We start from the raw sequence: 26,471 nt of genomic DNA, 5'->3' as shown, positions 1-26,471 counted from the left end.
GATAATATACGGATTCAAAACGAGCCAAGTTTCAAGTACTGTTGATTCCTCTTGGGTCTTGCACAATCTGTGTACAGTAATCCTTGACTTATGACCACAGTTGAGCCCAAAATTTCTGTTGTTAAGGGAGACAGGTGTTAAGTGAGTTTTATTCCAGTTTATGACTTTTCTTTCCATAGTTGTTAGGTGATTCACTGCAGATGTTAAGTTAGTCACATGGTTGTTAAATGAATCTGGCTTCCCCTTTGGCGTTGCTTGTCAGAAGGTTGTAAAAGGGTATCCCATGACCCCAGGACACTGTAACCGTCATAAATATGAGTCAACTTCCAAGTGTCTGAATTTTGATCCCATGACCATGGGGATGCTGAAACGGTCATAAGTGTGAAAATGGTCATAAGTCACTTTTTTTCAGTGCCGTTGTAACTTTGAATAGTCACTAAATTAACTGTTGTCAGTTGAGGAGTACCTTGTATTGTTTAGAAAAAGAAAGAAAGAAAAGGAAGAAAGAAAAAGAAAGAAGGAAGGAAGGAAGGAAGGAAGGAAGGAAGGCCTGCCTACCCATTTCAGACTACACCTCCTAATTAGGCCAAGTTATGGTGTTTTGAACTCTGTTGAATCAACCATAATTGTCACAATTAACATATGACCCTGATCCTTAAACCTCGGGTTACAAGCCATAGTAACTACCGTAGTTCATACAACCTGATAAGCCAAAACTGAAAGTCGCCATCTTGTTCCTCCAAATCTTCATGTTAGAATTGGGGCTCACAGCAATAGGGGTTTCCTGGATAAAAATTAAAGGAGCATGAAGGCCTCCATTAAATGCCCTTATTTTGATATTTTTTTTCTAGCTCTTCACAAGATGGCTGTCTGTTTTTGCTGCTCTTCAGGCCCTTCTCAGCCTGTTTCTTGGCATCTACGACAAACACTGACCTTGTTATTATTTTTGTCCCATATGAAGGCATCTCAAGTGGAAAGAAACAAGCTAGGAGTGATAACAAGGGAGAAACACGTGCACTCTTCGAGTGAGGTTCATTGTTCCTCAGTAGATACTCAGAAGAAAATTTCTGGAATGTCCTAAGCTCTCTAACCTCATGTCTGTCTGCAGATACTAAGTGGATGATAAATTAAATATACACGTTGTACACTGGCTGGTGTTATAGTTCTAAGATAGCCCCCCCCCCGCCCCCTCTAAAGGGTATAGTCCGGGGGACCACACCAACATGAATTTGTGACCCCCAAGAACAGTTGAGTGGGGAAACTCCAACATTTGCAGCTTCGTTTGAATTTGGTGGGATAGTTCAAGGGCCACAATAAATGTCTTCGGTCTTAGAGATGCCAGGATGGTATAGTGATGAAAAAGTTGAACTAGGAGCAATTAGACCGGGGTGGACTACCCCTAGCTAAGATCCTGTGCAGTTTGGAGAACCCCCAAATCCTACTCCTGGCTGGCCCCATCACCCCACCCTGCCCTTCCCTAGTGACCCCACACGGCCCGTTTTGGATGAAGGTAAGTTCAGGGCATGGGCAGAGGCTCAGGGAGGGCGAAAAACAGGCCTCCTGGAAGTTTGGGAACGTCAGAAACAGGCCCGTTTCCGGCTTCCAGAAAGCCTCCGGAGCCTGGGGAGGCCATTTTCACACTCCTGGAGCCTCGAAAAAAGCCTCTGGAGCCCGGGGAGGGCAAACACCACCACCCCCGTGGTGCAGGAGGCCAACTAGGTCATGCCCATCATGGCCTCGCCCACCCAGCAACCGGGCAGAGAACCCCTTGCTAAAAATTTTTGAAGCCCACCCCTGAATTACACCCAGGAATCTAGGTCATCCTCAGCCATGGAAACTCAAAGGCAAGATTTTGAGCCAGTCATTCCATCTCGGTCCAGTAGCCAGGGTGGTGTTGTGTTGAAGGTGTTGAAGGTACTAAGAATGAGAAGATCCAAATTCTAGTCCCGCTTCACCCACTGAAACTTCTGGGGAGGACTTCAGATTCCCTCTGAGCCCAATTTGTTCACCAGGATGCCGTTGGAAAAAAATGGAGGAAGGACTATTATGTATGGCTTGAGCCCTTGGAGACAGGTGGGATATAAATTAGGCCAATAAAATCAGTGTTGACCCTTAAAACCCCCGGTCACTCCCTGGTCACTTATCTTCTCAACCCCTGGTTACTTCTCAATCTTGCTCTATCCCCACTCATTTTGGGGGAACCCCACTCCATCTGTGGAACAATGAACCTCTTCTCCAGGAAACGGAGGTCACCAACTACATTGGGGCCATGGCTTCCCCTTGGTTTTTGAATGCTACCACTACATTCCTTCAAATCTTGTACAGCACCAGTTGAAAATCAAAATTCAACAAAATTCAACAGCAGAGGTCTCCAAACTTGGCAACTTTAAGACTTGTGGACTTCAACTCCCAGTATTCTCCAGCCAGCTATGCTGGCTGGAGAATTCTGGGAGTTGAAGTCCACAAGTCTTAAAGTTGCCAAGTTTGGGGACCCTTGTTCAATAGGATAGCCCTGCGATCAATTCCTGTTTTTATCATAACAACAGGTTCCCTGGTTCTGCAGATTTCTGGGGCCACATTCAAGGCTCAGAGGGTCTTGGGACTGGCAAAATCACTATGTGATCAAAGCTGTGCCCCTTTTTTGAATCTTTCTACCAACGGCTCTGGTCTAGGATCAGGCCACTTTGCCTCTCCAGGTAGAAAGGTGGAGTCAGCAAGGTGTGGGGAAACTAAAGAGGAAGACGAGTCGGGGCCTGTTAATGACATAAAATGAGTTTAATGATTCCTCTGAGAAATGTCTTTACTGATCATCTACTTCCTAGTACAGATATCCTCGACATAGAAGAGAATAGAATAGAAGAGAAGAGAAGAGAAGAGAAGAGAAGAGAAGGGAAGAGAAGGGAAGGGAAGGGAAGGGAAGGGAATAGAGAATAGAGAATAGAGAAAAATAGAAAATAGAATGGGACGGGACCTTGGAGGGACCTTGGAGGTCTTCTAGTCCAGCCCCCTGATCAAGCAGGAGAACCTATACTATTTTGGATAAGTGGCAGAAAGAAATATCCTAACTCTAGTTTCTTCTTAGAAACCTCCAGTGATGGAGCGCCCATAATTTCTGGAGGCAAGCTGTCCCACTGGTTAATAGACTTCACTGTTAGGAAGTTTCTTCCTAATTGCAGGTTGCTTCTTTCCTTGGTTAGTTTCCAACCATTGTTTCTTGTCCTGCCCTCTGGTGCTTTGGAAAATAAATTGACCCCTTCTTCTTTGTGGCAACCCCTCAAATACTGGAATACTCCTATCATGTTACCCCTTAATTCTTCTTTTCTTTAGACTAGCCAAGCCAAAATCCCGCAGCCGTTCTTCCTATGTTTTAGTCTCCAGGCCTTTGATCATCTTAGTTGCTCTTCTCTGGACTCTGAACATCTTTTTTTGCAGTGACTAAAATTGGTTGCAGTATCCCAGGTGTGGTCTTACTAGGGTTTTGTAAAGTGATACTAGATTTGTAACCGTTCATTTAGCAAGGGAAGTTACAACACTGAAAAGGTGAGTTATGATGATTTCCTGTGTTCGTGATTCTTGCCACTATCTCCAAGGTCATGTGATCCAAATTTGGTTGCTTGCAAACCAGCATGTATTTATGACAGTTGCAATGTCCCAGGGTCAAGGGATCACAGTTCGTGGCCTTCCCAGCTGGCTTCTGACAAGCAAAGCCAACGGGGAAGCTAGATTCGCTTAACGACCGCATGATTCACTGAGCAACCGCTTAACAACCATGGCCATAAAGCTTGTAAAATCAGCTGCAATTTGTTTAACGACCATTCTCACTTGGCAGTGAAAATTCTGGTGCCAATTGTCGTCATAAATCTAGGATGACTTGTAAGGTGTGAATCTTTTGCCCACATAGGAAAAAGCTGATATTATAGTAACATCAGGGGTTGGATTCAAAAATCCCAGCAACCGGTTTGCTGCTTTGTATACCAGGCAGGAGGGAAAAAGTGTTATTTTTTTTTTCAAATTTCCCAATGTTGCCCTTCTGGTTTTGTCCAAGACTTGTATAATTTTGGGGGAGAAGGTGCCTGTTGACTGAAGATGTATAAGTGAGCCATGCGACACATTGTGATGCAGAAACCGAACCAAACAGATTTAGGATTCAAAAGTGTGTGCAATTAAAAGCAACGGGAAATTGATTAAACCTGGGTTTGATTAAACCTGGGATTGTTGTTTCAAAGTATATACCAATAATAAGAAGAAATAGACAATAATTGATGGGTATACCTAAAATTAAATTAACCTTTATTTCAATAAGCTTTCTGCAAGTAGATTTTCTAGTGGACTACGGTTCAGAACTTTATTTATTTAGATTGTGTGTGAGATACCAGCATATACTATTCTTATTTATTTAATCTGCATGTACACCACTTAGTAACTGCAATTCTCTGGGCAGCATCCAATGTGTTTTTCTGCAATTGTCTCCCCAACGTGACATCCACTGTGCCATCTGGCTTAAGCAGGTGAGGCTGACGAAATCCATATTGCCTTGAGCCGTGTGCCATTAACTACCATTGTTAGCCTGCTGAAAGTTTTGGGCAAGATGCGATTTTTTTTCTCCTCCTGGAGTCAAAAGATCAAGGATCACTATTGCCCTCATGTGTAGCTGCTTGAAGTAAGATGACCGAATAATATTATAAGGGAGGGGTCCCCAATCCCTGGGCCGCAGCCCACTACCAGGCCTTGAACCTTTTGGAACTGGGCTGCAGAACCTAACTCAAAGAACTATCCTCTCCCCCCCCTCCTCCCCACCCTGCCAGTCCACAAAGCTGAAAAGTTTGGGGAACTCTGTCATAAGGTATGGGTGGGCAAGTATGGCCCCTTTACTATCTATGGACTTCAACTCCCAGAATCCTGCTGGCTCAAGACTTCTGGGAGTTTGAAGCTCCCAAGTTGTAAAAGGGCCGTAGGTGCTTTTTCAAAAGGCAACTGGACTTCCTTTGTTTTTCTTTGAAGATGTTTCGCTTCTCATCCAAGAAGATTCTTCTGTTCTGAAGCTTCCGTTCAGAACTGAAGAAGCTTCCTGGATGAGAAGCGAATCGTCTTCAAGGAAAAACCAAGAAAATCCATTCGCCTTTTTTAAAAAGCACCTTTGGGACAACCATGACCTGGATGACTAAGAATCTCCATAGACATAACAGATTAACAGAGTTGGAAGGGACCTTGTAGGTTATCTAATCCAATCCCCCATCCAAGCAGGAGACCCTACACCATTTCTGACAGATGGCAGTCCAGTCTCTTCTTGAAAGCTTCCTGTGATGAAGTTCCCACAACCTCTGTTCCATTGGTTGATTGTTCTCACTGTCAGAAAATTTCTCCTTATTTCCAGGTTGAATTTCTCCTTGTTTAGTTATTCCTTGTCTGACCTTTAGGTGCTTTGGAAAATAGCTTGACCCCTTCCTCCTCTCTGTGGCAGCCCCTCAAATATTGGAAGACTGCTATCCTGTCTCCCCTGGTCCTTCTCTTCACTAGACTAGCCAGGCCCAGTTCCTGCAACCGTTTGTTGTATGTTTTAGCCTCCAGTCCCCTAATCATCCTGGTTGCTCTTCTCTGCACTCTTTCTAGAGTCTTAGCATCTCCAGTCATAAAGACAGGTCCCATCGGGAGGAAATAAAAGTGATTGTTCAAAGCCAGAGGAGCAATTTGGGCAGATACCTTACGGTTTTAAGAGAGGTCTTCTCTTCCCTTTGTAGCTGCCAGCTCCAGCTTGCATCCTACAGCTGGAAGGATTAGCTTGGAATTTGTATTAATCTAATTAATGGTTCTGTTTTTTTCCCTTCATGAGATGTTTTTGTGTTCAGAGGGCGTTTCTTGCTCCGGAGACCAGACTTCTGAGAATGTCAAAACCAGTTTCTTGCCTGTTTATTTATGTAAGAGTTTTAAAAAAAAGCGTTGGCAGAGCAGGAGTGTGACAGATTAACACAATATCAGCATGCTGATTTTAACATATAAACTCCCTGAAGGTTTGGGGCCGACTTGATAAAAGCTAGTTTTCAACAGATCCAACCTTCTTTCCGTTCACATGAAGTCTTTCAATCGTTTCCATTTTTTTTTCACATGTTCGTTTTTCTGTTTTGCGAATTGGAATATTTCAACTCCACCTTAGGGACCGCGGCTGAAATAGCTGCAGGACAGATAACAATTTAATGATATAAAAATATCTTTTTAAAAAAAGAAAAATAACACAAAAAGCAAGAGGAATAAAAGAATGACATACGTGATTCAACTTGTAGGACATACAAACACGTATGCGTACCTACACACAATTTTGTAGGCTGCCTAGAATGATGCAATTAGCACAACGTTGGCATAGCTGATCAGGAATACTATTTAGGTGGGAACATTCACAAGTAGACCTTGACTTACAATACTTCATTTAGTGACCGTTCAAAGTTACAAGGGTGCTGAAAGAGTGACTTATGACCATTTTTCACACTTACGACCATTGCAGCATCCCCATGGTCACGTGATCAAAATTTGGACACTTGACTCCTATTTATGATGGTATCCAAGTCCCAGGGTCATTTGATCTCCTTTTGCAACCTTCTAATGTGCAGAGACCATGGGGAAGCCAGAGTCATTTAACAACAAAGTTCTGAGCAAGGCTTCCTGAGACCATAATTAAGCATAAGCTTAATAAAACAACTCTTGTTTTATTTCAGCGCTGGGAATTATGTGCATTCCCAGCCCGTAATGAGTCCAAAACAATTCCCTGAGATAAGCACCCACCTTTATCTCCTTTGAATTGCTGCCAACAACTAAAGTGCCAAATTAACTGTAAATAACCAACCGAATTACAAAGTTCACACAGAGCTTCAAGGTTTAATCCGAACAGATGGACGACTTTGCTTCCTACAAAGGTTTCTCTACCTTTGCCTGTCCTTTATACCTTAGGGGAGGGGCAATCACCTCCAAGATTATTCCCAAGTCGCCCCTTTTGTCTCAGCTGCTCTTGCCTTCTAGCAGCTTTGCACACGTGTGCACTAGGAACAGGCTCCCCTTATTCCTCTGCCTTTCTGCTGCCAGACTCCGGAGGCTCCGGAGTCAGCACACCACTCCCTCTCTGCATCGGACGCAGGACCCTCATCTGAGTCCTCCCCAGACTCCCTGACTGGTCCCCGTTGTTCCCCACTGTCGAATTCCATTGCTGTCTGCACAGGCTGCCGGCGAACCAAAACAAATGGAGTTATTAACTTAACAACCGCCGTAACTCACTTAACAACTGTAGCAAGAAAGGTCGTAAAATGGGACAAAACTCACTTAGCAACTATCTTGCTTAGTAATGGAAATCTTGGGCTCAATTGTGGTCGTAAGCCAGGGTCTTATCTGCATTATTGGCTAGTAGCTGATTTGTGGAAAAGATTGGACTAGACCAGGGGTCTCCAACCTTGGCAACTTTAAGACTTGTGGACTTCAACTCCCAGAATTGCTGGCTGAGAAATTCTGGGAATTGAAGTCCACAAGTCTTAAAGTTGCCACGTTTGGAGACCTCTGGACTAGACCATAGTGGGAAATCTATTATATTCCAGATATTGTTGAAGTACAATTTCCAAGAACCCAGCTGACCTGGCCCACAATATGGGAATTCTAGTCAACCAACATACCAGCTGCTTGTTCTTAGCCTGAAGGCATTTTCTTTTGCAAGAAGGCTTGTCACAGAGACGCCATAATTAAATAAGAAACGGCTAGAATTAAACGTATTCCAGCAACACCATCTTTTTCTACCCGTGATCATAATATCTACAGTATACAGACAGTCCTCAACTTACAAACCTTTAGTGAATGTTTGAGGTAATAATGGCACCGAAAAATGTGGCTTTTGACTGTTTTTCACATTGATGACCATTTTAGCATTCCCACAGTCACAGGACCAAAATTCAGATGCTTGCCAACCACCTCGTATTTATGACGGTTGCAGTGTCCTGGGGGGTGTCTCATGTGATGACTTTTTGGTACCTTCTGACCAGCAAAGTCAATGGGAAGCCCAGATTCACTTAACAACCAAATTACTAACTTAACAAATGCAACAATTCACTTAACGATTTGTGGCAAAAGGTCGTGAAACAGGGCAAAATTCACTTAATTGTCACTTAATACAAGAGATTTTGGGCTCAGTTGTGGTCGTAAGTCAAGGACTACCTACCCTGTTTCCCTGAAAATACGACCTGCCCTGAAAGTAAGCTTGATTTTACATGTGCGCTCAATATAAGCCCTACCCCCAAAATAAGCCCTGATCAAGATCCCGCCCACTCAAGTGCACAGATAAAAATTAAGCTAGAGTGGGTATGGGGGGTGGAACTTCCCTAATACTAACCGGGCCTCACACACCCCGACACCTGCTTTGCCGGCCCGTTTCTTCTGCAGCCAGCAAGGCTGGCAAGGCTTTCCTGAAGGCCTCTGTAGCTGATAACAAAGCTCTGGATCGATCCAGAACTGTTATCAGTTGCAGAAGAAGAAGTTCCTGAAGGCCTCTGACAGCGAAAAGGAGGTTGGAGGCGACGCACGCAAGTGAGGTTAATCAGTGGATGACATCCCCCGAAAATAAGACCCGGTGCCTTTTTTGGGTGGCAAAAAATATAAGACAGGAACTTATTTTCGGGGACACACGGTATATAGTATGGTGTAGCCTTTGTCATTTTTCTTTTTTTAACTGCCATTTGGTAAAAATCTTCTTGTATTTATGACAGAACTGTCTCTATGCTTCATAACTGCAGGGCCCAGAGACCATGTGCTGTTGAACAGTCAACCCCAAAGCTATGGGACTGTTCAACCAAGCAGAGCTGTGTCCTTATCCGGCAGCCTTGGAAAAGGGACAACTTCTGGATGAGCAGAAATGCAGCCGGTCCCCGGATTGCGAGGGTTTCCCAGCTCCGAGCAGTGCCGAAGGGGATTCCGTTTTTTCGGAAAATGACTCTCCGACAGGAAGCCATTCCAGTGGCTGTGCGGAAGATGACGAGGCCAGTAGCACAGAGAGCGCCCAAAATGGGGTGAGTATTAGCACCCTAGTGCTAAGAAGCGTTACACGTTGGTGGTCCAGAATTCTTCTTTTTCTTAACGCCCAACTTATAACATTTCTAAAATTTTAACTTCTGCCTTCAAAATGATGTTATAGAGCATTGCATACCAGCACAACTAGACACAAGGACAGTTTTTTTTTTTACTAAGACTGTATTACTATTATTCTTCTCGTCCCTCCTATTACCTATTTCCTTTTCTACTTGTGGCTATAACCTTGTTGCTTGTATCTTTACAATTTATATTGTTTCATTTAGTTTCCTAGTATGATTTGATTGCTTATTTAGATCCCATGACTATCGCTAAGTGTTGTATCTTATGATTCTTGATGAATGTATTTTTTATGTGTCTTATGATTCTTGATGAATGTATTTTTTATATGCACTGAAGACAAATTCCTTGTGTGTCCAATCACGCTTAGCCTATAAAGAATTCTATAAAATGTATAATACTCCTCTTCTTGTTGTTGTTTTAAATAATGAATAAAAACACCCTGTGGGATCCTTGGTGGTCTTTGAGCTTGGTAGATTTCTTGCAGATGTTGCAGACCCAACTCAGTAACATCAGTACTAGAAGGGAATGGATTTTGCTTTCAAGCAAATCCAGACCAATGGCTGCACCAAGAAGCTGGCAAGAACAAATCCCACTCCCTTTTAGCATTGATGATATTACCTAGTTGATGATATTACCTAGTTGATGATATTACCTAGTTGATGATATTACCTAGTCGATGATATTACCTAGTTGGGTAATGAAATGTTTGCAGAAAAGCCACCAAGCTTTGAGAGCACCAAGGATCCCACAGTTCAACCCCGAGCTACAGATTTTCTCTTTTATCAAAAACATATCCTTTCTGGTTTAAGATTGCCTTGGGACTCACAATTGTGATGCCCTTTTAATTGAGTTTGCAATCTTTGTGCTCTTTCGAAGACACGTAGTAAGATTATAGTATCAAAATGGAGAAAAACCCCTTTAAAAAAAAAAAAAAAAAAAAAAAAAAAAAAAAAAAAAAAAAAAAAAAAAAAAAAAAAAAAATATATCAAGATTTACAAACATTGGAATTAATAGGTTTTCAGTAAATCGTTCATTAATTGTAAATAACTCTATTACAGGTGGTCCTTGACTTACAACCATTCATTTAGTGACCATTTGAAATTGCAATGCACCAAAAGGAGTGACTCACTACCACTCCTCGCATTTCACAGTGTTGCAGTGTCATCACATGATCAAAATTTGGACACTTGGAAAGCCCCATGTATTTACAATGGTTGTAGTGTCGCAGGTCATGTGACCATTATTTGCAACTTTCCCAGTTGACTTCCAATAAGAGAAGTCCATGGGGGAAGCTGGATTCATTTAACGACCATGTAATTCACTTAACCACTGCAGCGATTCGCTTAACAACCATGCCAAAAAGGTCATAAATTGGGCACAATTCCCTTTACAACACCCTTGCTGGTCCCCATTGCGGTTGTAAGTGGAGGATTACCTGTATATATCTTTTTAAAAAACTGATCATCATTGTTCATCTCTGAACAGAATCTAAAGGTCAGTAACCCTGCTGAGGCGTGGTGGCTCAGTGGCTAAGACGCTGAGCTTGTGGATCAGAAAGGTTGGCAAGTTTGGCAGTTCGAATCCCTAGCGCCGCATAATGGAGTGAGGTCCCGTTCCTTGTCCCAGCTTCTGCCAACCTAGCAGTTCAAAAGCACGTAAAAAAAAAAATGCAAGTAGAAAAATAGGGATCACTGGTGGCAGGAAGGGAAGAGCGTTCTGTGCGCCTTCCGTGTTTAGTCATGCTGGACACATGACCACGGAGCTGTCTTCGGATAGTGCTGGCTCTTCGGCTTTGTAACGGAGATGAGCATCGCCCCCTAGAGCCGGAAACGACAAGCACGTCTATGCAAGGGGAACATTTACCTCTACATGATCGCAGGGAAATGTAAACTACGGTAAGCTGTACCCCTGCTGCTAAAAGTCTTTTCTAATTCAGGAAGCCTCGTATCATTGCAGTATTAAGCCTTGCAACTAACTTATGATTCTGCCCTCTCTCTCTTCCCAGCACGAGGGTCTTTGTAGTGGAAGTGATCCTAAAGGCGACCAACATGCGGCTCTGAGCAAAATCTCAGCTCTTGAAAACCGGCTCAAGGAGCTGCATCATCGGAAGAACGAGCTGAATATAGAGGTACACCTGAGCTTATTCCGTCCCCTCCCTGCATCATGAGGTTGTGGATTGGACAACAATCAGCACCTGTAAAACCAGTGTTGAACGGCCCACACCCAAGCCATTGAGGAAGAGCAGAGGCACCTTAGAAGGAGGACCGAGAGAAGGGCTTGTTCGCTCCCTTGGACAGGAAATCTCCATCACCCAACGCCGAAGGTGCTCACCTCACTGGAGGGAGCCATTTTCTCGGCCAGAAATGTGGACATTTGCATGCTCGGGTGTTCCCAGTTCCCGTTTCGCTTTGTGTCTCTGCACCTCCCCGTGGCTGTGTTGACATTGCATCAGTCAGCACACATTGGGGCACGTCAAGATGGTTTGGCAACATTCCCCTGACCTGTCTCCTCCTCTTCTTGGCAGATGGACCTGGAAGGTGCCTTGTTAGAAGGGGAACTGCAGGAGGAGAGGCAGGAGCTACGTCGGGAGGAGGAACGGCTGGTGGAACTGAAAGAACGCCTCGCTGAGACGGAGCTCAGGTGCCGTGAAGAACGCGAGAAGGTGAGCAGCTGTTCTTTGGCAGTTTTCTTCCTTTGGTTCTTCCTTCCAAAATTCTCTAGTTTGCAGCTTCGGTTCTGGACTGGATCAGGACATCTGAAGTAGACCGTAGCTTGTCCTCTTCCAATTCTTTAAGCAGAGGCCAGTTAAGTTGGTGGTTGGATCTTGCTTCAGCACAAGTTGCAGGGCATTATGATTGCCCCAAAGAGGAGGCAAAATGCCCACAGCTCAATCCTCTAGCACCATCCCTGAGCGTGGCCTGTTTAAAACAGCTGCCTCCCCTTTCTTCAGCTTACACTTGCTGGTATTTAGTGCTTTGTGTTGGATTTCAGTAGTAGGTCCCTCCTAGCTCTCCAGCTACCAGTGGATGAAATACAAGAAGTCGTCTCACAATTCCTATCCCGCCTTCCCTCTGAGGCTCAGGACGTGTAAATTAAAAACAAAGAGACTGGTGGTTGGAAAATTAGCAAAGTTATTTCTACTACATTCCCATGCCGTCTGGGGAGAATGGGCCTCCACTCTTCGGGAGGACTTCAAACTGCTGGAAGCGAAAGAGTTTGTTTTGCGATATCTGTACCTCTTTCGAAGGTCATTGTCCAGCTGGACTGAACGTTAACCTTTTATGCTCTAACATCCCCGTTGATCTCTTCCCCAGGCCTGCTTGTTTTTCTTCCCTTCTTCGATTCTACCCTTTGGCTTCCTTAATTTCCTCTTATCAGAAAGTCTGCTGATATTTTATCTCATAACTTCTTGGACAAAGGGCTACTCAAAAGTTTGCTGGAAAATATCCAGTTTTGAACTACTGCTCATCTGGAATGGTAGGAGGATGCTTGCATGGGCAGGAAGTGAAGTAGAAGACCTTCAAGATCCTTTCAAACCTTACAATTTTGTAATTTAATGATCTCGTAAAAATCACTGTCTTGGTTGCATGCCGTGCTAGTGTGTTTTTCATCACAGCTCTATAGCAAGGGGAGTAGTATATATATATATATATATGGATCTTTGGTTGTTCGGGTTTTCTCCCGCGTAAGATTCAAAGATCCACATACAAATACCATGAGAACCTCAGAAAAAAATATATATATATATATATATATATATATATATATATATATATATATATGTAGATCTTTGGTTGTTCGGGTTTTCTCCGCGTAAGATTTGAAGTATCTAGGCAACGTTTCGATGAAGTCTCATTCATCATCTTCAGGCTTCTGTCTCCAGCTCTGTGCTTCTCAGAGTAATGGAGATTGCAGCTGCTTCCTCCTTTTAACTGCCAGTGGGGGTGGAACTTGATTGGGTGGGGGCTTGGCTGTGTTCTGATTGGGTGGGGGTGTTCTCATTGGTAGGGGTTTTGGCTGTGTTCTGATTGGTTGGGGGTTAGCCGTGTTCTGATTGGTTGGAGGCGTGTTCTGTTCAGGAGGGGGCTTGGTTGTGCTCAGGTTAGTTTTAGTTGCTGGGGGATTTGAGCTGGAGAGTTGTGATCTTGCTGTTTGGCTTCTAGTTCGTGGTCCTGCTGCATCTTCATAGTGGGTGTTGGTTTGCTTCATGTATGGCTCAGAGGGGTTTGAAGTGGGTAGTGATGCAGCTGCAGTGCAGCTTCTGGTCCATGGTCGTTTCTCATTTTCTGAATGGGTGGGAGTCTGTTTTCTACATGGAAGTGTGGTGGTGGCATCTTGTGTGGCTCTCATGGGTGTGGGTCCAGTGTCCTTCTTCATGTTAGGTACTCGTCTGTTCATGAGGGCGGGTTTCCAAATGGCTGGAAGGCGGGAGGTGTCATCTCGTTTGTTCATGCTGTGTGGGCGTTTTTCTATCTCTATGGCTTCTCTGATTATTCTGCTGTTGAAGTGTTCGGTTTTGCGATAGTTCTGGTATTTTTAAAATCAATTTCATGTCCTGTGGCTTTGAGGTGTTGGACCAGGAAGAGGTCGTTTCTTCTTTTTGATTGAGTTCTTATGTTCTTCAAGTGCGTGGCTTATTCTTCTGTTAGTTTGTCCAATGTATGTGTTAGGGCAGGCTGTGCAGGGATTTCGTATACTCCTTGGTTTTCTAATTGATTTTGTCTTTGGGGTTTCTTAGGATGGTGGATATTTTTCTGTTTGTGCAGAATGCTGTTTTGATGTTGTGTTTTTGGAGGATCTTGCTAATTTTGTCTGTAGTGCCTTTTATATATGGGAGGAGGGCTTTTCCGTTTTCTTGTTCTCTGTCTTGGATTTTGGTTGGGGCTTCTTTTGGATTAGGTGGGTAATCTTCTTTCTTTGGAATCCATTGGCTGTAAGTACGTTGGTGAGAGTGTGTAGTTCGGTTTTTGGTGTTGTTCATCGGCTAAGCATTTTGTTCTGGAGATGAGTGTCTTGGCTACGGAATTGATCTGTGCTGGGTGGTGGTGTGAGAGTGCATGTAGATAGCGGTTAGTATGTGTTTTCTTCTGGTAGATGGTGTGTCCTAGGGAGCCATCGGATCTTTTGTATACCAAGACATCTAGGAAGGGAAGTTGATTGTTGGCTTCTGTTTCCATGGTGAATTGTATTTTGGGGTGTAGACTGTTGAGGTATGTGAGGAAGTTGTTCAGTTTTTCTTTCCCGTGTGGCCAGATTATGAAGGTGTCATCTACGTATCTGAGCCAGAGTTTGGGTTTGTGGTCGTATTTTCTAGAGCTTGTGTTTCAAAGTGTTCCATGTAGAGGTTTGCGATGACAGGTGAGAGGGTGATCCCATGGTGCTCCTTCTATTTGTTTGTATTTTTGTCCATTGTAGGTGAAGTAAGTATTGGATAGGCAGTGGTTGGTTAGATCTAGGATGTGCTTGGGGGTTGTATTTGTTTTGGATGGCTGTCAAGGCTTCTTTTATTGGCACTTGGGTGAAGAGGGATGTGACATCGAAGCTTACTAGTAAGTGCCAATAAAAGAAGCCTTGACAGCCATCCAAAACAAATACAACCCCCCCAAGCACATCCTAGATCTAACCAACCACTGCCTATCCAATACTTACTTCACCTACAATGGACAAAAATACAAACAAATAGAAGGAGCACCTATGGGATCACCCCTCTCACCTGTCATCGCAAACCTCTACATGGAACACTTTGAAACACAAGCTCTAGAAAAATACGACCACAAACCCAAACTCTGGCTCAGATACGTAGATGACACCTTCATAATCTGGCCACACGGGAAAGAAAAACTGAACAACTTCCTCACATACCTCAACAGTCTACACCCCAAAATACAATTCACCATGGAAACAGAAGCCAACAATCAACTTCCTTCCTAGATGTCTTGGTATATAAAAGATCCGATGGCTCCCTAGGACACACCATCTACCAGAAGAAAACACATACTAACCGCTATCTACATGCACTCACACCACCACCCAGCACAGATCAATTCCGTAGCCAAGACACTCATCTCCAGAACAAAATGCTTAGCCGATGAACAACACCAAAAACCGAACTACACACTCTCACCAACGTACTTACAGCCAATGGATTCCAAAGAAAGAAGATTACCCACCTAATCCAAAAAGAAGCCCCAACCAAAATCCAAGACAGAGAACAAGAAAACGGAAAAGCCCTCCTCCCATATATAAAAGGCACTACAGACAAAATTAGCAAGATCCTCCAAAAACACAACATCAAAACAGCATTCTGCACAAACAGAAAAATATCCACCATCCTAAGAAACCCCAAAGACAAAATCGAATTAGAAAACCAAGGAGTATACGAAATCCCCTGCACAGCCTGCCCTAACACATACATTGGACAAACTAACAGAAGAATAAGCGCACGCATTGAAGAACATAAGAACTCAATCAAAAAGAAGAAACGACCTCTTCCTGGTCCAACACCTCAAAGCCACAGGACATGAAATTGATTTTAAAAATACCAGAACTATCGCCAAAACCGAACACTTCAACAGCAGAATAATCAGAGAAGCCATAGAGATAGAAAAACGCCCACACAGCATGAACAAACGAGATGACACCTCCCGCCTTCCAGCCATTTGGAAACCCGCCTCATGAACAGACGAGTACCTAACATGAAGAAGGACACTGGACCCACACCCATGAGAGCCACACAAGATGCCACCACCACACTTCCATGTAGAAAACAGACTCCCACCCATTCAGAAAATGAGAAACGACCATGGACCAGAAGCTGCACTGCAGCTGCATCACTACCCACTTCAAACCCTCTGAGCCATACATGAAGCAAACCAACACCCACTATGAAGATGCAGCAGGACCACGAACTAGAAGCCAAACAGCAAGATCACAACTCTCCAGCTCAAATCCCCAGCAACTAAAACTAACCTGAGCACAACCAAGCCCCTCCTGAACAGAACACGCTCCAACCAATCAGAACACGGCTAACCCCCAACCAATCAGAACACAGCCAAAACCCCTACCAATGAGAACACCCCCCACCCAATCAGAACACAGCCAAGCCCCCACCCAATCAAGTTCCACCCCCACTGGCAGTTAAAAGGAGGAAGCAGCTGCAATCTCCATTACTCTGAGAAGCACAGAGCTGGAGACAGAAGCCTGAAGATGATGAATGAGACTTCATCGAAACGTTGCCTAGATACTTCAAATCTTACGCGGGAGAAAACCCGAACAACCAAAGATCTACATATAAATACCCGCGAGAACCTCAGAAAACAAATATATATATATATATATATATATATATATATATATATATATATATATATATATATATATATATATATATATATATATATGCATGCATGCATGCATGCCAAGGAGTATATAGCAGGGGAGTCAACTTGATTTCACTGAGGGCCACATCAGGGTTGTGTTTGACCATGGGGGGTCAGGAGTGGGTGTGGCCAGCTTGACATCACTCGTGTTGGGGGTACCTGTGCTAGCAAGCACTCTGCCAGTGAAAATGGGCTGTTGGGCTCTGTTTTCGGCTGGGACGGCCTCCTGCAACCCTCCGCCAAGTTTGGGGTGGTGGTGTGTGTGGCCCTCGTGAGCTCTCTTTTTGTCTGGGACAGCCTCCTGCAACTCTCTGCCAGCGAAAAAGGAGCTCAGGATGTGGCCCTTGCAAGCTCCATTTTCACTGGCAGAGGCACCGGAGCCGGGTTCTTTGCTGTTTCCAGGGTGGCCCCCGTGGGCCAGATCTTAGCGCCGGATCCAGCCTGTGGGCCTAGAGTTTGACAGCCCCGGTATATAGGCTTATATAGCCCCAATGCTTTATGCTTTACATTTACAATAGTGGTCGCCATCCTTTCCAGCTTTGTGGGACTGGGGGGGTCAGGGCAGAGGGGATGATTCTGTGTGAGTGGCAGGCACTCACCCCCGCCGTTCTCACAAATGGAGTTCACCGCTCACACAAGTGGAGCTGTGCACACATGCTTCCCTACCGCTTGTGCGTTCCGCTTCTGATTGGGCTGCAGCCGGCGCTGGGCCGCGACCCAGGCTGGGGATCCTTGTTCTACAACACTCTCTGGATGATTTACAACAGGGGTGTCAAACTGGATTTCTTCAAGGGCGGGGGGGAAGAGATGGGATGGACGCCTCCTGCAGCACTTTGCCAGCCAAATTCGGGGGGTGGAGGGGCTGCATGCCCCATTTTGGACAGCAGAGTGCTGCAGGAGGCTGCCCAGGTTAAAAATGGGCCATGTGGGGGGGGGCTGTTTTGGCTGCCAGAGGCACCGCAGGCCGGTTTTCCAGGCCGCCCCCCCGCCGGACAGATTTCGGTACCCCATATACTGGATCCAGCCTGTGAGCCTTGAGTTTGACACCCCTGATTTACAATGCAGGCATGATTTACATATTGCCCCTAACAATCTGGGTCCTCATTTTACTGACCTTAGAAGGATGGAAGGCTGAGTCAACCTTGAACCCCATCAGCATCAAACACCAGGCTGCAGGCAGAGTTTGCCTGCAATGCTCCATTCTAACCATTGCACCACCAGGGCCTCCGAAAGTGGTGAATCCCACCAGAGAGACCAGACCAGAATTCAATTCCTTAGGAAGGCTAAGATTTCATTTATTGAGAGTGGCTATAATAACAACCATGCAAGACTGATTGTGCTCTATCTCTTCCTCTAATAGTCATGCGAATTAGGGAGGTGTCCATTGGAGCCTCTTCCGCATATTTCTGTTTGTTTTTAATTTAATGTGTGTCTTTCCCTTTGTTGCTTTGGTACATCTGCCAAGGCCATCTTTGTTACGCTCTGCAATAGTGTCCATCACAATCTAAGCCTTTTAATGAAGAAATATAAAACACAGTTGAGGATTCTGGCTTCTTTAAGGCCTCCCAACTCACCCATCCAGTTATTCATCCACCTCCCCTGTTTACGTTTCCTCTCTGTCATTTTGCATGTTATAAATATGCAAACTAGCTTGGTGAAATAGAGAGGTGAATAAAATGAGAGGGCATGAATGCCGTGAAGTTAGTTAGAAATTTTAATGTCTTTCTCCAGCAAGAACAAGTGCGATGGTATGTGCACCTGGAGAAGGAGTGGGAGGGCGTGGTGGTGGTGGGGAGAAATGTCAGCAATAGCACTGCGGCTTCGCAGGGGGAGCCAGCGCATTTTACCGACCAGAGAGAGTTCAGCGACAAGAGACTGTACAGTCCTGAAATTTATGGGGGTGGGAAGAAAAGAATCAAGGTAGCACACCATAGAATCTCCCAGGGTATATCTATTAGGTTAGAGGGTTATAACTTTAGTCCGGCAAGAATCTGTCTATTAGGTGTAAGCAGATAAGGAACTGCACTTGAGCTGCCCTCATTGTGTTGTCGTTGGGCTTAGGCCTGACAATGCCAGACTACACCAAGAGTCTATCAAGTCCAGTGCCACCTAGTGACCAAACCATGGAATGATACTATCCATACAAGGAAGAAACCTTATGGATCAATTCTGTTCTGCCGCTTTCTTCTACTACATATTTATCAGTTGCTAGTGTTATTTTCCATAGCATCCCTGATCTCATGAGTCATGGAAAACTATGCGTTTGCCCTATGGTCACCTCCACAGGGGGAAGAAAGAAAAGGGAAAGGAAGAGAAAGAAAGAGAGAAGAGGGAGGGAGGGAGGGAGGATGGAGGGAAGGAAGGAAGGAAGAAGAGAGAGAGAGAGAAAGGGAGGGAGGGAAAGAAAGAAAGAAAGAAAGAAGGAAAGGAAGGAAGGAAGGAAGGAAGGAAGGAAGGAAGGAAGGAAGGAAGGAAGGAAGGAAGGAAGGAAGGAAGGAATAGATTAGAGGATATAAAAAACACTTGCCTGTCCTCCTGAAAATCTATGCTTATTATCCTTCTGGGTCCAGTTCCAAGTGGGGAAAAAGACACGGGAATCATGGAGGCTGTTTGGAAAGATGGTTTAATGGTGGACAGGATGACCTGGCTTGGAGCTCCAAAGAAGGAAGGGCTGAGATGCTGAAAGTGCCTGGGTTTTATACCCTCTGTTGGGATTTGAATTTGAGCTTGTATTCTGATTGGATGTCATACTCCCATGGGGCCATGCAAGGGCAACTCTGTAGGCTGTCCTGAGTCCCAGGCTTGGTTGAGCCTTGCTGGATGATGATGTAATGAAAAGGGCTTTGGGAAATTATTCGGCCTTTTTTAATATTTCCTAGAATTTTCTAGGAGAGGGGTGGGTTTTAACTTCCAACACACTTTTTTCAGTGCCGTTGATCAGTCGCTAAACAAATTGTTGTAAGTCAAGGACTACCTGCCATTCATGAAGTTTGATGCTTGTTTCTGACCTTTTTGCTGGTTTCTGGCCAAAACGTCCATTCTGTTAGAGTTTGTTGCAGAGATTCAAATCCAGAAAGTACACACAGATGACTGATTCAGCAGGATTCATTCACTTCTTTATATACATATAACACATAAGTAAATGTACAATACTTTTATTTTATTTTTAATTTTTAATTTATTTATTAGATTTCTCAATCGCTTACAAGATAATAGGTATAAGTATAAACATGAATAAGAATACAGGAAATAGGTACAAATAAATGGGAACAGTGGGACAGAGACAGTAGGAACGATGGTGCACTTATGCACGCCCCCTACAGACCTCTTAGGAATGGGGTGAGGTCAATAGTGGATAGTTTACATTGTTTTACATTGATAGTTTTACATTGAGTTTGTGCTCTTGTATTGTTGCGGTTGAAGCTGAAGTAGTCATTGATGGTAGGACATTGTAGCAGATAATTTTGTGTACTACGCTTAAGTCTAACTGTAGGTGGCATAGTTCAAGGTTGTCCAAGCCCAAAATTTCAAGCCAATACCAATGTAGGTTCTTCCAACGTGGTAGAGAGTTACAGGCAAAAACACAAACAGATGAGAGAACAGCAGATAACAGTTTCAGTTTCAATCCAGCAGTGGCAGACAAGACTCAGAGCTTAAATATAGAGCCATGCTCAGGCTCCTTCCAGTTTCAGTTTCCAAAAAGTCCTCATTGGCTGCCTTAGCGGCTATGCCAATTCATTGGCTGACCTTGTTACCAGGCCTCTTCCAGTTCATGAATATTCTGACACATTCAAATACAATGAGTTTGCTTAAATGTCTACAGTGTTCGCTTAACGACTGCCACGAGAAAGGGCAGAAATCGACTTACCGCCGTTTTGTCTTACAACACAGTTTCCAATTATGGTCATTAGTCCAGGATTCCCCACACTCCGTGAACCTCGTAATCCATGCCTCCTATTCCAGTTTGCTCATTTACCTGCTGGAATTCCTGATTGCCCGTAGCAAGTAAGGGAGTTGTTCCATGCAACTCCGAGGTTACCCCATCGGTGAGAAGAAGGCCTCCCAGGCAGTCTTATCAGTGCCCTGATCATCTCTGGGTGAGGAAGGTGTATCTATCTCTACCAGCAGGAGCGGCTGGATAGATTTACATCGCCCATGGACAGGTAGTGACGCTGCCCCTCCCTGCTTCTCTTTTTGGCAGGAGAAGGCACGTCTACAACGAGAACGTCAGAGGGTAGAGGAACTCCAGAGGCAGCATGCTGAGTCTCAGAGCCACCTAAACAACCAGCCGGAATTGATGCGCGAACGCATGCAAAAACAGCTACAGGAGGTAAGTGCGTGTCAGTTCAATTCAGCGTTCGGCAGGAGATAGTCCATGTCCACTAAATCACATTTTTAAAATTTTATTTGGTTTGTCAATTGCTTACGAGATAATAGTATAAGTAAAAACATAGTTATGAATACATGGATACATCTAAGAAAAATAAAAAGAAACAATAGGACAAGGACGGTAGGCACATTGGTGTGCTTATGCACGCCCCCTACTGATCTCTTAGGAAAGGGGTGAGGTCAATAGTAGACAGTCTAAGGTTAAAGTTTTTGGGGTTTGGGGAAGAAACTACAGAGTCAGGTAGAATATTCCAGACATTGACCACTCTGTTGCTGAAGTCGTATTTCCTGCAATCAAGTTTGGTGCAGTTTACCTTGAGTTTGCATCGATTGTTTGCTCTTGTATTGTTATGGTTGAAGCTAAAGTATTATTGACAGGTAGGACATTTCAATATATATTTTTATATACTATACTTAGATCAGACCGAAGGCAGCGTAGTTCTAGGTTGTCTAGGTCTAGAATTTCGAGTCTGGTGGCATAAGATATTCTGCAACAAGTGAAGGAGTGGAGAACTCTTCTTGTGAAATATTTCTGGACTTTCTCAACAGTGTTAATATCAGATACGTAATGTGGGTTCCAGACTGATGAGCTGTATTCGAGTATTGGTCTAGCAAATGTTTTGTATGCTCTAGTTAGTAGTGTAATATTACCAGAGAAAAAGCTACATAAGATTAGGTTAACAACTCTTAATGCCTTTTTGGCTATGTAGTTACAGTGGGCTCTAGCACTTAGGTCATTAGAGATGAGTATTCCAAGATCCTTGACAGAGTTTGGATCATCAACAAGGTCTTGACTATTCACATCCTGTATTTTATTTTCTGATTTTTTTTGCCAATAAGTAAGACAGAACACGGGAATGCTTTCCTTGATTCAGAAGGTGGTTGGCACTTGCCTTCTTCTGGGCTGTTGCTTTGACTTCCTAGTCTGGTCTCTGATTTTGGAATTTTGCGGTGAGTTCAAACAGGCCTGACCTGACTTAGCTTGTTGAGATCCGTTGAAATTGACAAAAATGATCCCACCTAGATTGAGCGATGTGCTCGGTTTAGGAATATATAGAGAGGTCTGATTTTTGGTGGAAGGACTTCAGATGTGGCTACGGTCTCCATCATCGGAGTGGAGATTGCACTGCCTGCTTGGATTTTTCAGAGTTTTGAATGAGATGCACGTATTGGAAGATGCTCTTTGAGAAGATGAAATCCAGGGATGGTAACTGCTCTTCTTCTTATGAGTTTAACCTTGTTGCTTGTATCTTTACGATTATATTGTTTTATTTAGTTTTCTAGCATGATTTTGATTGCTTATTTAGTATCCTATGACTATCACTCAGTCTTGTATCTTATGATTCTGGATGAATGTATTTTTTATGAGAGCTTATGCACCGAAGACAAATTCCTTGTGTGCCCAATCACACTTGGCCAATAAAGAATACTATTCTATGAATTGTTTCCTAGACATCTGAGATGCTAGAAGGAGCCCTGAGATGTTATGAAGACCTGGAGTTCCAGCAACTAGAGCGCGAAAGCCACCTAGAAGAGGAGAAAGAAGCTATTTGTCGTGCTCTGACTGAAGAGATCACCCAGTTGCAGAATAGCATTAACCAAAGGAAGGTGAGAAGTGGTCAGGTTAATCCCCTGTGATCCAGTTCTAGTCTCAATTTTCTCCCCTCGGTTTCCAGTCCACGATTGTCCCATAAAATCCTCCTCCATCTGGTTGGACCCAGTGGTGGGATTCAATTTTTTTTACTACCGGTTCTGTGGGCATGGCTTGGTGGACATGGCAGGGGAAGGATACTGCCAAATCCCATTTCAACCCCACCCCACTAACCTGCTTTTCAGCTCCATTCTCCTGTGCAGGGCAACCAAAGAAGACCCAGCCGATCAGCTGGGACTCGGGAGGCAGAGAATAGATGGGGGTGGGGCCAGTCAGAGGTCTCATTGGCCAGTTCTCCAAACTACTCAAAATTTCCTCTACCGGTTCTCCAGAACCGTTCAGAACCTGCTGAATACCACCTCTGGTTGGACCTCAGTACAGAAGTGGAATTCAGCAGGTTCTGACCAGTTCTGGAGAACTGGTAGTGGAAACATTGAGTAGCAAATACCGCCTCTGCCTGGAGATTTTACAGTATCCTTCCTCTGCCCCGCCCACCAAGCCACACCCACAGAACCGGTAGTAAAAATGTTTGAATCCCACCACTGCCTCAGTACCAATGATGGTAAGCCAGCACCGTCAAAGGAAACACCGTTTAGTATTTGTGGAAATTGGTTGAATACATTTGGAGGGAACCGAGTAGATAAGGCCAAAAAGATCGGAAGGGCAGAAATATAGATGTTGTTGGATCCAATCTGGGTCGTTACCAACATCAACGACTTAATAGCCAGCCTTCAACACTCCAATCGGCATCTAAAAAGCCACACACAATGGGCACAATACCACACACAGAACATCCCAAACCAGAGAGAAGTTCCCTGAAGATGGACTCCATGGAGAGTCCGAAAGAGAGAAGTTCTAGCTAGGGAGAAGTTCTCTGAAGATGGACTCCACCAAGAGTCCAAAAGAGAGAAGTTCTAGCTAGGGAGAAGTTCCCAGAAGATGGGCTCCACCAAGAGTCCAAAAGAGAGAAGTTCTAGCTAAGGAGAAGTTCCCTGAAGATGGGCTCCAGCATGAGTCCAAAAGCTCAGAAGACAAAACCTTTGGTCCTGGTGACCAACCCAGATTGGATCCTGAAACATCATCCTGGGACACGTATATTCAGCTTCATTTGTGATAGACGTCATCGATAAACGAACATCCCAGATTGTGCACCAAAATAATAGCAAATAATTCCGGAAATGTTTTATTTTAACTTCAAACTTAGATCTGGTTGAACGGTAACTTGGTCATTAGAGAAACCTGGCTCTAAACTAAGCTAGATAATTTGTGGGTTCAAGTCTTAAATTCTTGCCAGTTTGCTTTGAAAGAGATTCTGAAATTTTGTAGTATTCGAAAAGAAAGACAATTGAAAACAATGGATTTTCTTTTATCTTATAAGAATCTTAAGCTGTTGGCGAAATTGCTTTTGCCTTGAGATCCTTTGGTTTTTGTAGTGTACTGTACTGTGTTTTTTTTAAGACAATACACACTTAACCACAAAGACCTTGTAAAAAGTAGACAATCACCTGCAAAACATTTTGCAATGTTTTGGCGATTCCACAGTTGTATTTCTTTTCTTCTTCTTCTTCTTTCTTTTTTAACAGCACCTGTCACTTTTGAACAGGCGCTGTCTGCAGGGAGAATTACTATCTCTCTTGAAATCCTAGATTTTTTTTAATTCACCAAGTTTCTCTCCACCCATGCAGAAGAGAGTCCAGAAGTTGGAAGGCCAAGCCCTTTTAACACAAGAACAAATGATGGGTGTGTGCCAGAGATTTGCACAAGAAGAGGGAGAGGCTGTCAGCCATCTCAACGCGGTACGGAATCCCTTTTCCTCTGCCAAGAAGCTTTGACTCTCCTGGTTTCCACGCTCGTTTTTTTTGCTTTGTTTTTTGCCTATCCCACTTTCCCACGCTTTCAACATTTGCCAGTTCTTGAATCCCTCAATCAAGTACCTTCTTCTCCTTCTAATCCGTGGGGAGATCGCAAGGGGGATGTTTCCCTGGGTTCCTGGATGTGGTTTGTTTGGGGAGAAATGTCCCTCTTGAGCTGTGGATTAGATTTGTACGCTTTATAGGCTTCTTGGAAGATCAAATTATAATTCGAGATCAGACTTTAGAAGCTGCCAGCTCAGCTTTCCTGGCTTTGAGCAGGACAAATGTTTTAGAAGAAGGTTTTGATTCTTCCAAATGTTGGCTGGTCTAGTCATGGATCTAAGAGCTGAAGGAATGGACCACTCTTGGTTTTTCCCATCTGGACATCTGAAATACAGATAGTCCTTGACTTACAGCCATTCATGTAGCCACTGTTCAAAGTCACAGTAGCACTGGGAAAACACAACTACAACTAAAAGTAGTCCTTGATTTACAACAATGGTGGGATTCAAATTTTTTTACTACTGGTTCTGTGGGCATGGCTTCGTAGGGGTGGCTGGGGAAGGTTACTGCAAAATCCCCATTCCCTCCCCAACCAACCCACTAACCTGCTTTCCAGCTCCATTCTCCTGTGCAGGGCAACCAAAGGAGACCCAGCCGATCAGCTGGGACTCAATGGGAGGCAGAGAATAGATGGGATTTGCGGGGCCAGTCAGAGGTGGGATTTGCCAGTTCTCCGAACCACCCAAAATTTCCTCTACCGGTTCTCCAGAACTGGTCAGAACCTGCTGAATATACCACCTCTGATTTACAATCACAATTGAGCCCAAAATTTCTGTAGTTAAGTGAGACATTTGTTAAGTGAGTTTTGACCTTTCTTGCTCCAGTTATTAAGTGAATCATCGCAGTTGATTCAAAGCTTGACATTGGTAAGTTAGTGACCTTGTTGTTAAGTGAATCTTTGCTTGTCAGAAGATCGCAAAAGGGGATCTCGTGACCCTAGGAAACAGCAACCGTATAAATATGAACCAGCTGCCAAGCATCTGAATTTTGATCACGTGACCATCGGCATACTGCAATGGTCATAAGCGTAAAACCCTCATCAGTCACTTTTTTCAGTGCCATTGTAACTTTGAACAGACACTAAATGAAGTGTTGTAAGTCAAGGACTACCTATTGCGCTTACAACAGTCACAGCATCCACACAGACAAAATGTGGGTGCTTGGCAACCAGAAATTCTGGCCCCAGTTGTGGTTTTAAGTCGAGCACTTATACATTCCATGAACGAAGGGAACAAGCATGGAGACAGTGGGATATTTTTAGCTGAAGTTAATGAAAATGAATCCTACATGAACAGAATCTGCAGGTGCAGAATTATGTCTGAAACTCTTTGGTTGCAGCACGCTCTGGCTAGGCAGATATTCCTTACTACTGTAAGTCTCAGGTGTTTTCAACATAAGATATAAAATTACTATTAAGACATCCAACCTGGAACTTCCGATCTCTCCAAAGATGGTCTATTTCACTTTATGAAATCCTAGAATTTTAGTTCACTGAGTTTCCCTCTGCCCATTCAGAAGACTCTGCAGCAGCTGGAAACTTCTAATGTATTGAAACCAGGGTGGATATTTTTTTAAAAATAATAAAGAATATTGGATTTTTTAAAATTTAAATCAGATTTTTTAAAAATTTAAATCAGATTTTTTTTAAATGTTGATCAAATTTATTTTAATAAAATGCTTTTGGAGTAAAAAAATCTATCTATAATTTTCTATTTAAGATACATTAATCCTTTAGTTTATTCAGCATGAAAGGGAGCTTAGTTCTGTAGCATATGAGGCTCTATATTCTGCAATATTGGGACTGTCGGTGAGTCAACAGTGAGTCAGAGGAGTAGCTGCTGTGGAACAGAGATGACAGTTGCTCTTTAAAAATTATGATGTAAATCAAGTGAATTTAAATCAAGCCTTTTGTACTAGTGATTTAAATCGTGATTTAAATCGACTTGGTTTAAATCAAATCCCCCCGTGCTTTATTTTAATTTTTTTGTACCTAGAGTATAGGAGAATTTGAGTTTTGGGATG

General features: G+C 43.7%; 1 protein-coding gene across 6 annotated transcripts in view; it reads left to right on the top strand.

The window, feature by feature from the left end:
• PHLDB3 (pleckstrin homology like domain family B member 3) overlaps positions 1–26,471 on the top strand; it is a 53,422-nt gene that overhangs the window by 14,319 nt on the left and 12,632 nt on the right. The window contains exons 2-7 of one of the 6 annotated variants that reach the window (XM_087940047.1): positions 8,760–9,032; positions 11,120–11,242; positions 11,639–11,776; positions 20,695–20,823; positions 22,335–22,490; positions 24,219–24,329. In XM_087940047.1, the coding sequence (XP_087796173.1) occupies positions 8,802–9,032; positions 11,120–11,242; positions 11,639–11,776; positions 20,695–20,823; positions 22,335–22,490; positions 24,219–24,329 (888 nt within the window). In that variant the 5' untranslated portion in view covers positions 8,760–8,801. Of the gene's footprint in view, positions 1–8,732; positions 9,033–11,119; positions 11,243–11,638; positions 11,777–20,694; positions 20,824–22,334; positions 22,491–24,218; positions 24,330–26,471 lie in introns of all 6 variants that reach the window. The other 5 variants (XM_087940048.1, XM_087940050.1, XM_087940051.1 and 2 more) reach the window with 5 other exon arrangements.

This window comes from Pseudonaja textilis, chromosome 10, assembly GCF_049901715.1.
Source record: "Pseudonaja textilis isolate UNSWEBS1 chromosome 10, rPseTex1.2, whole genome shotgun sequence".
Taxonomy (NCBI): Eukaryota; Metazoa; Chordata; class Lepidosauria; order Squamata; family Elapidae; genus Pseudonaja; species Pseudonaja textilis.
This window is presented reverse-complemented; position numbering and strand designations above follow the sequence as displayed.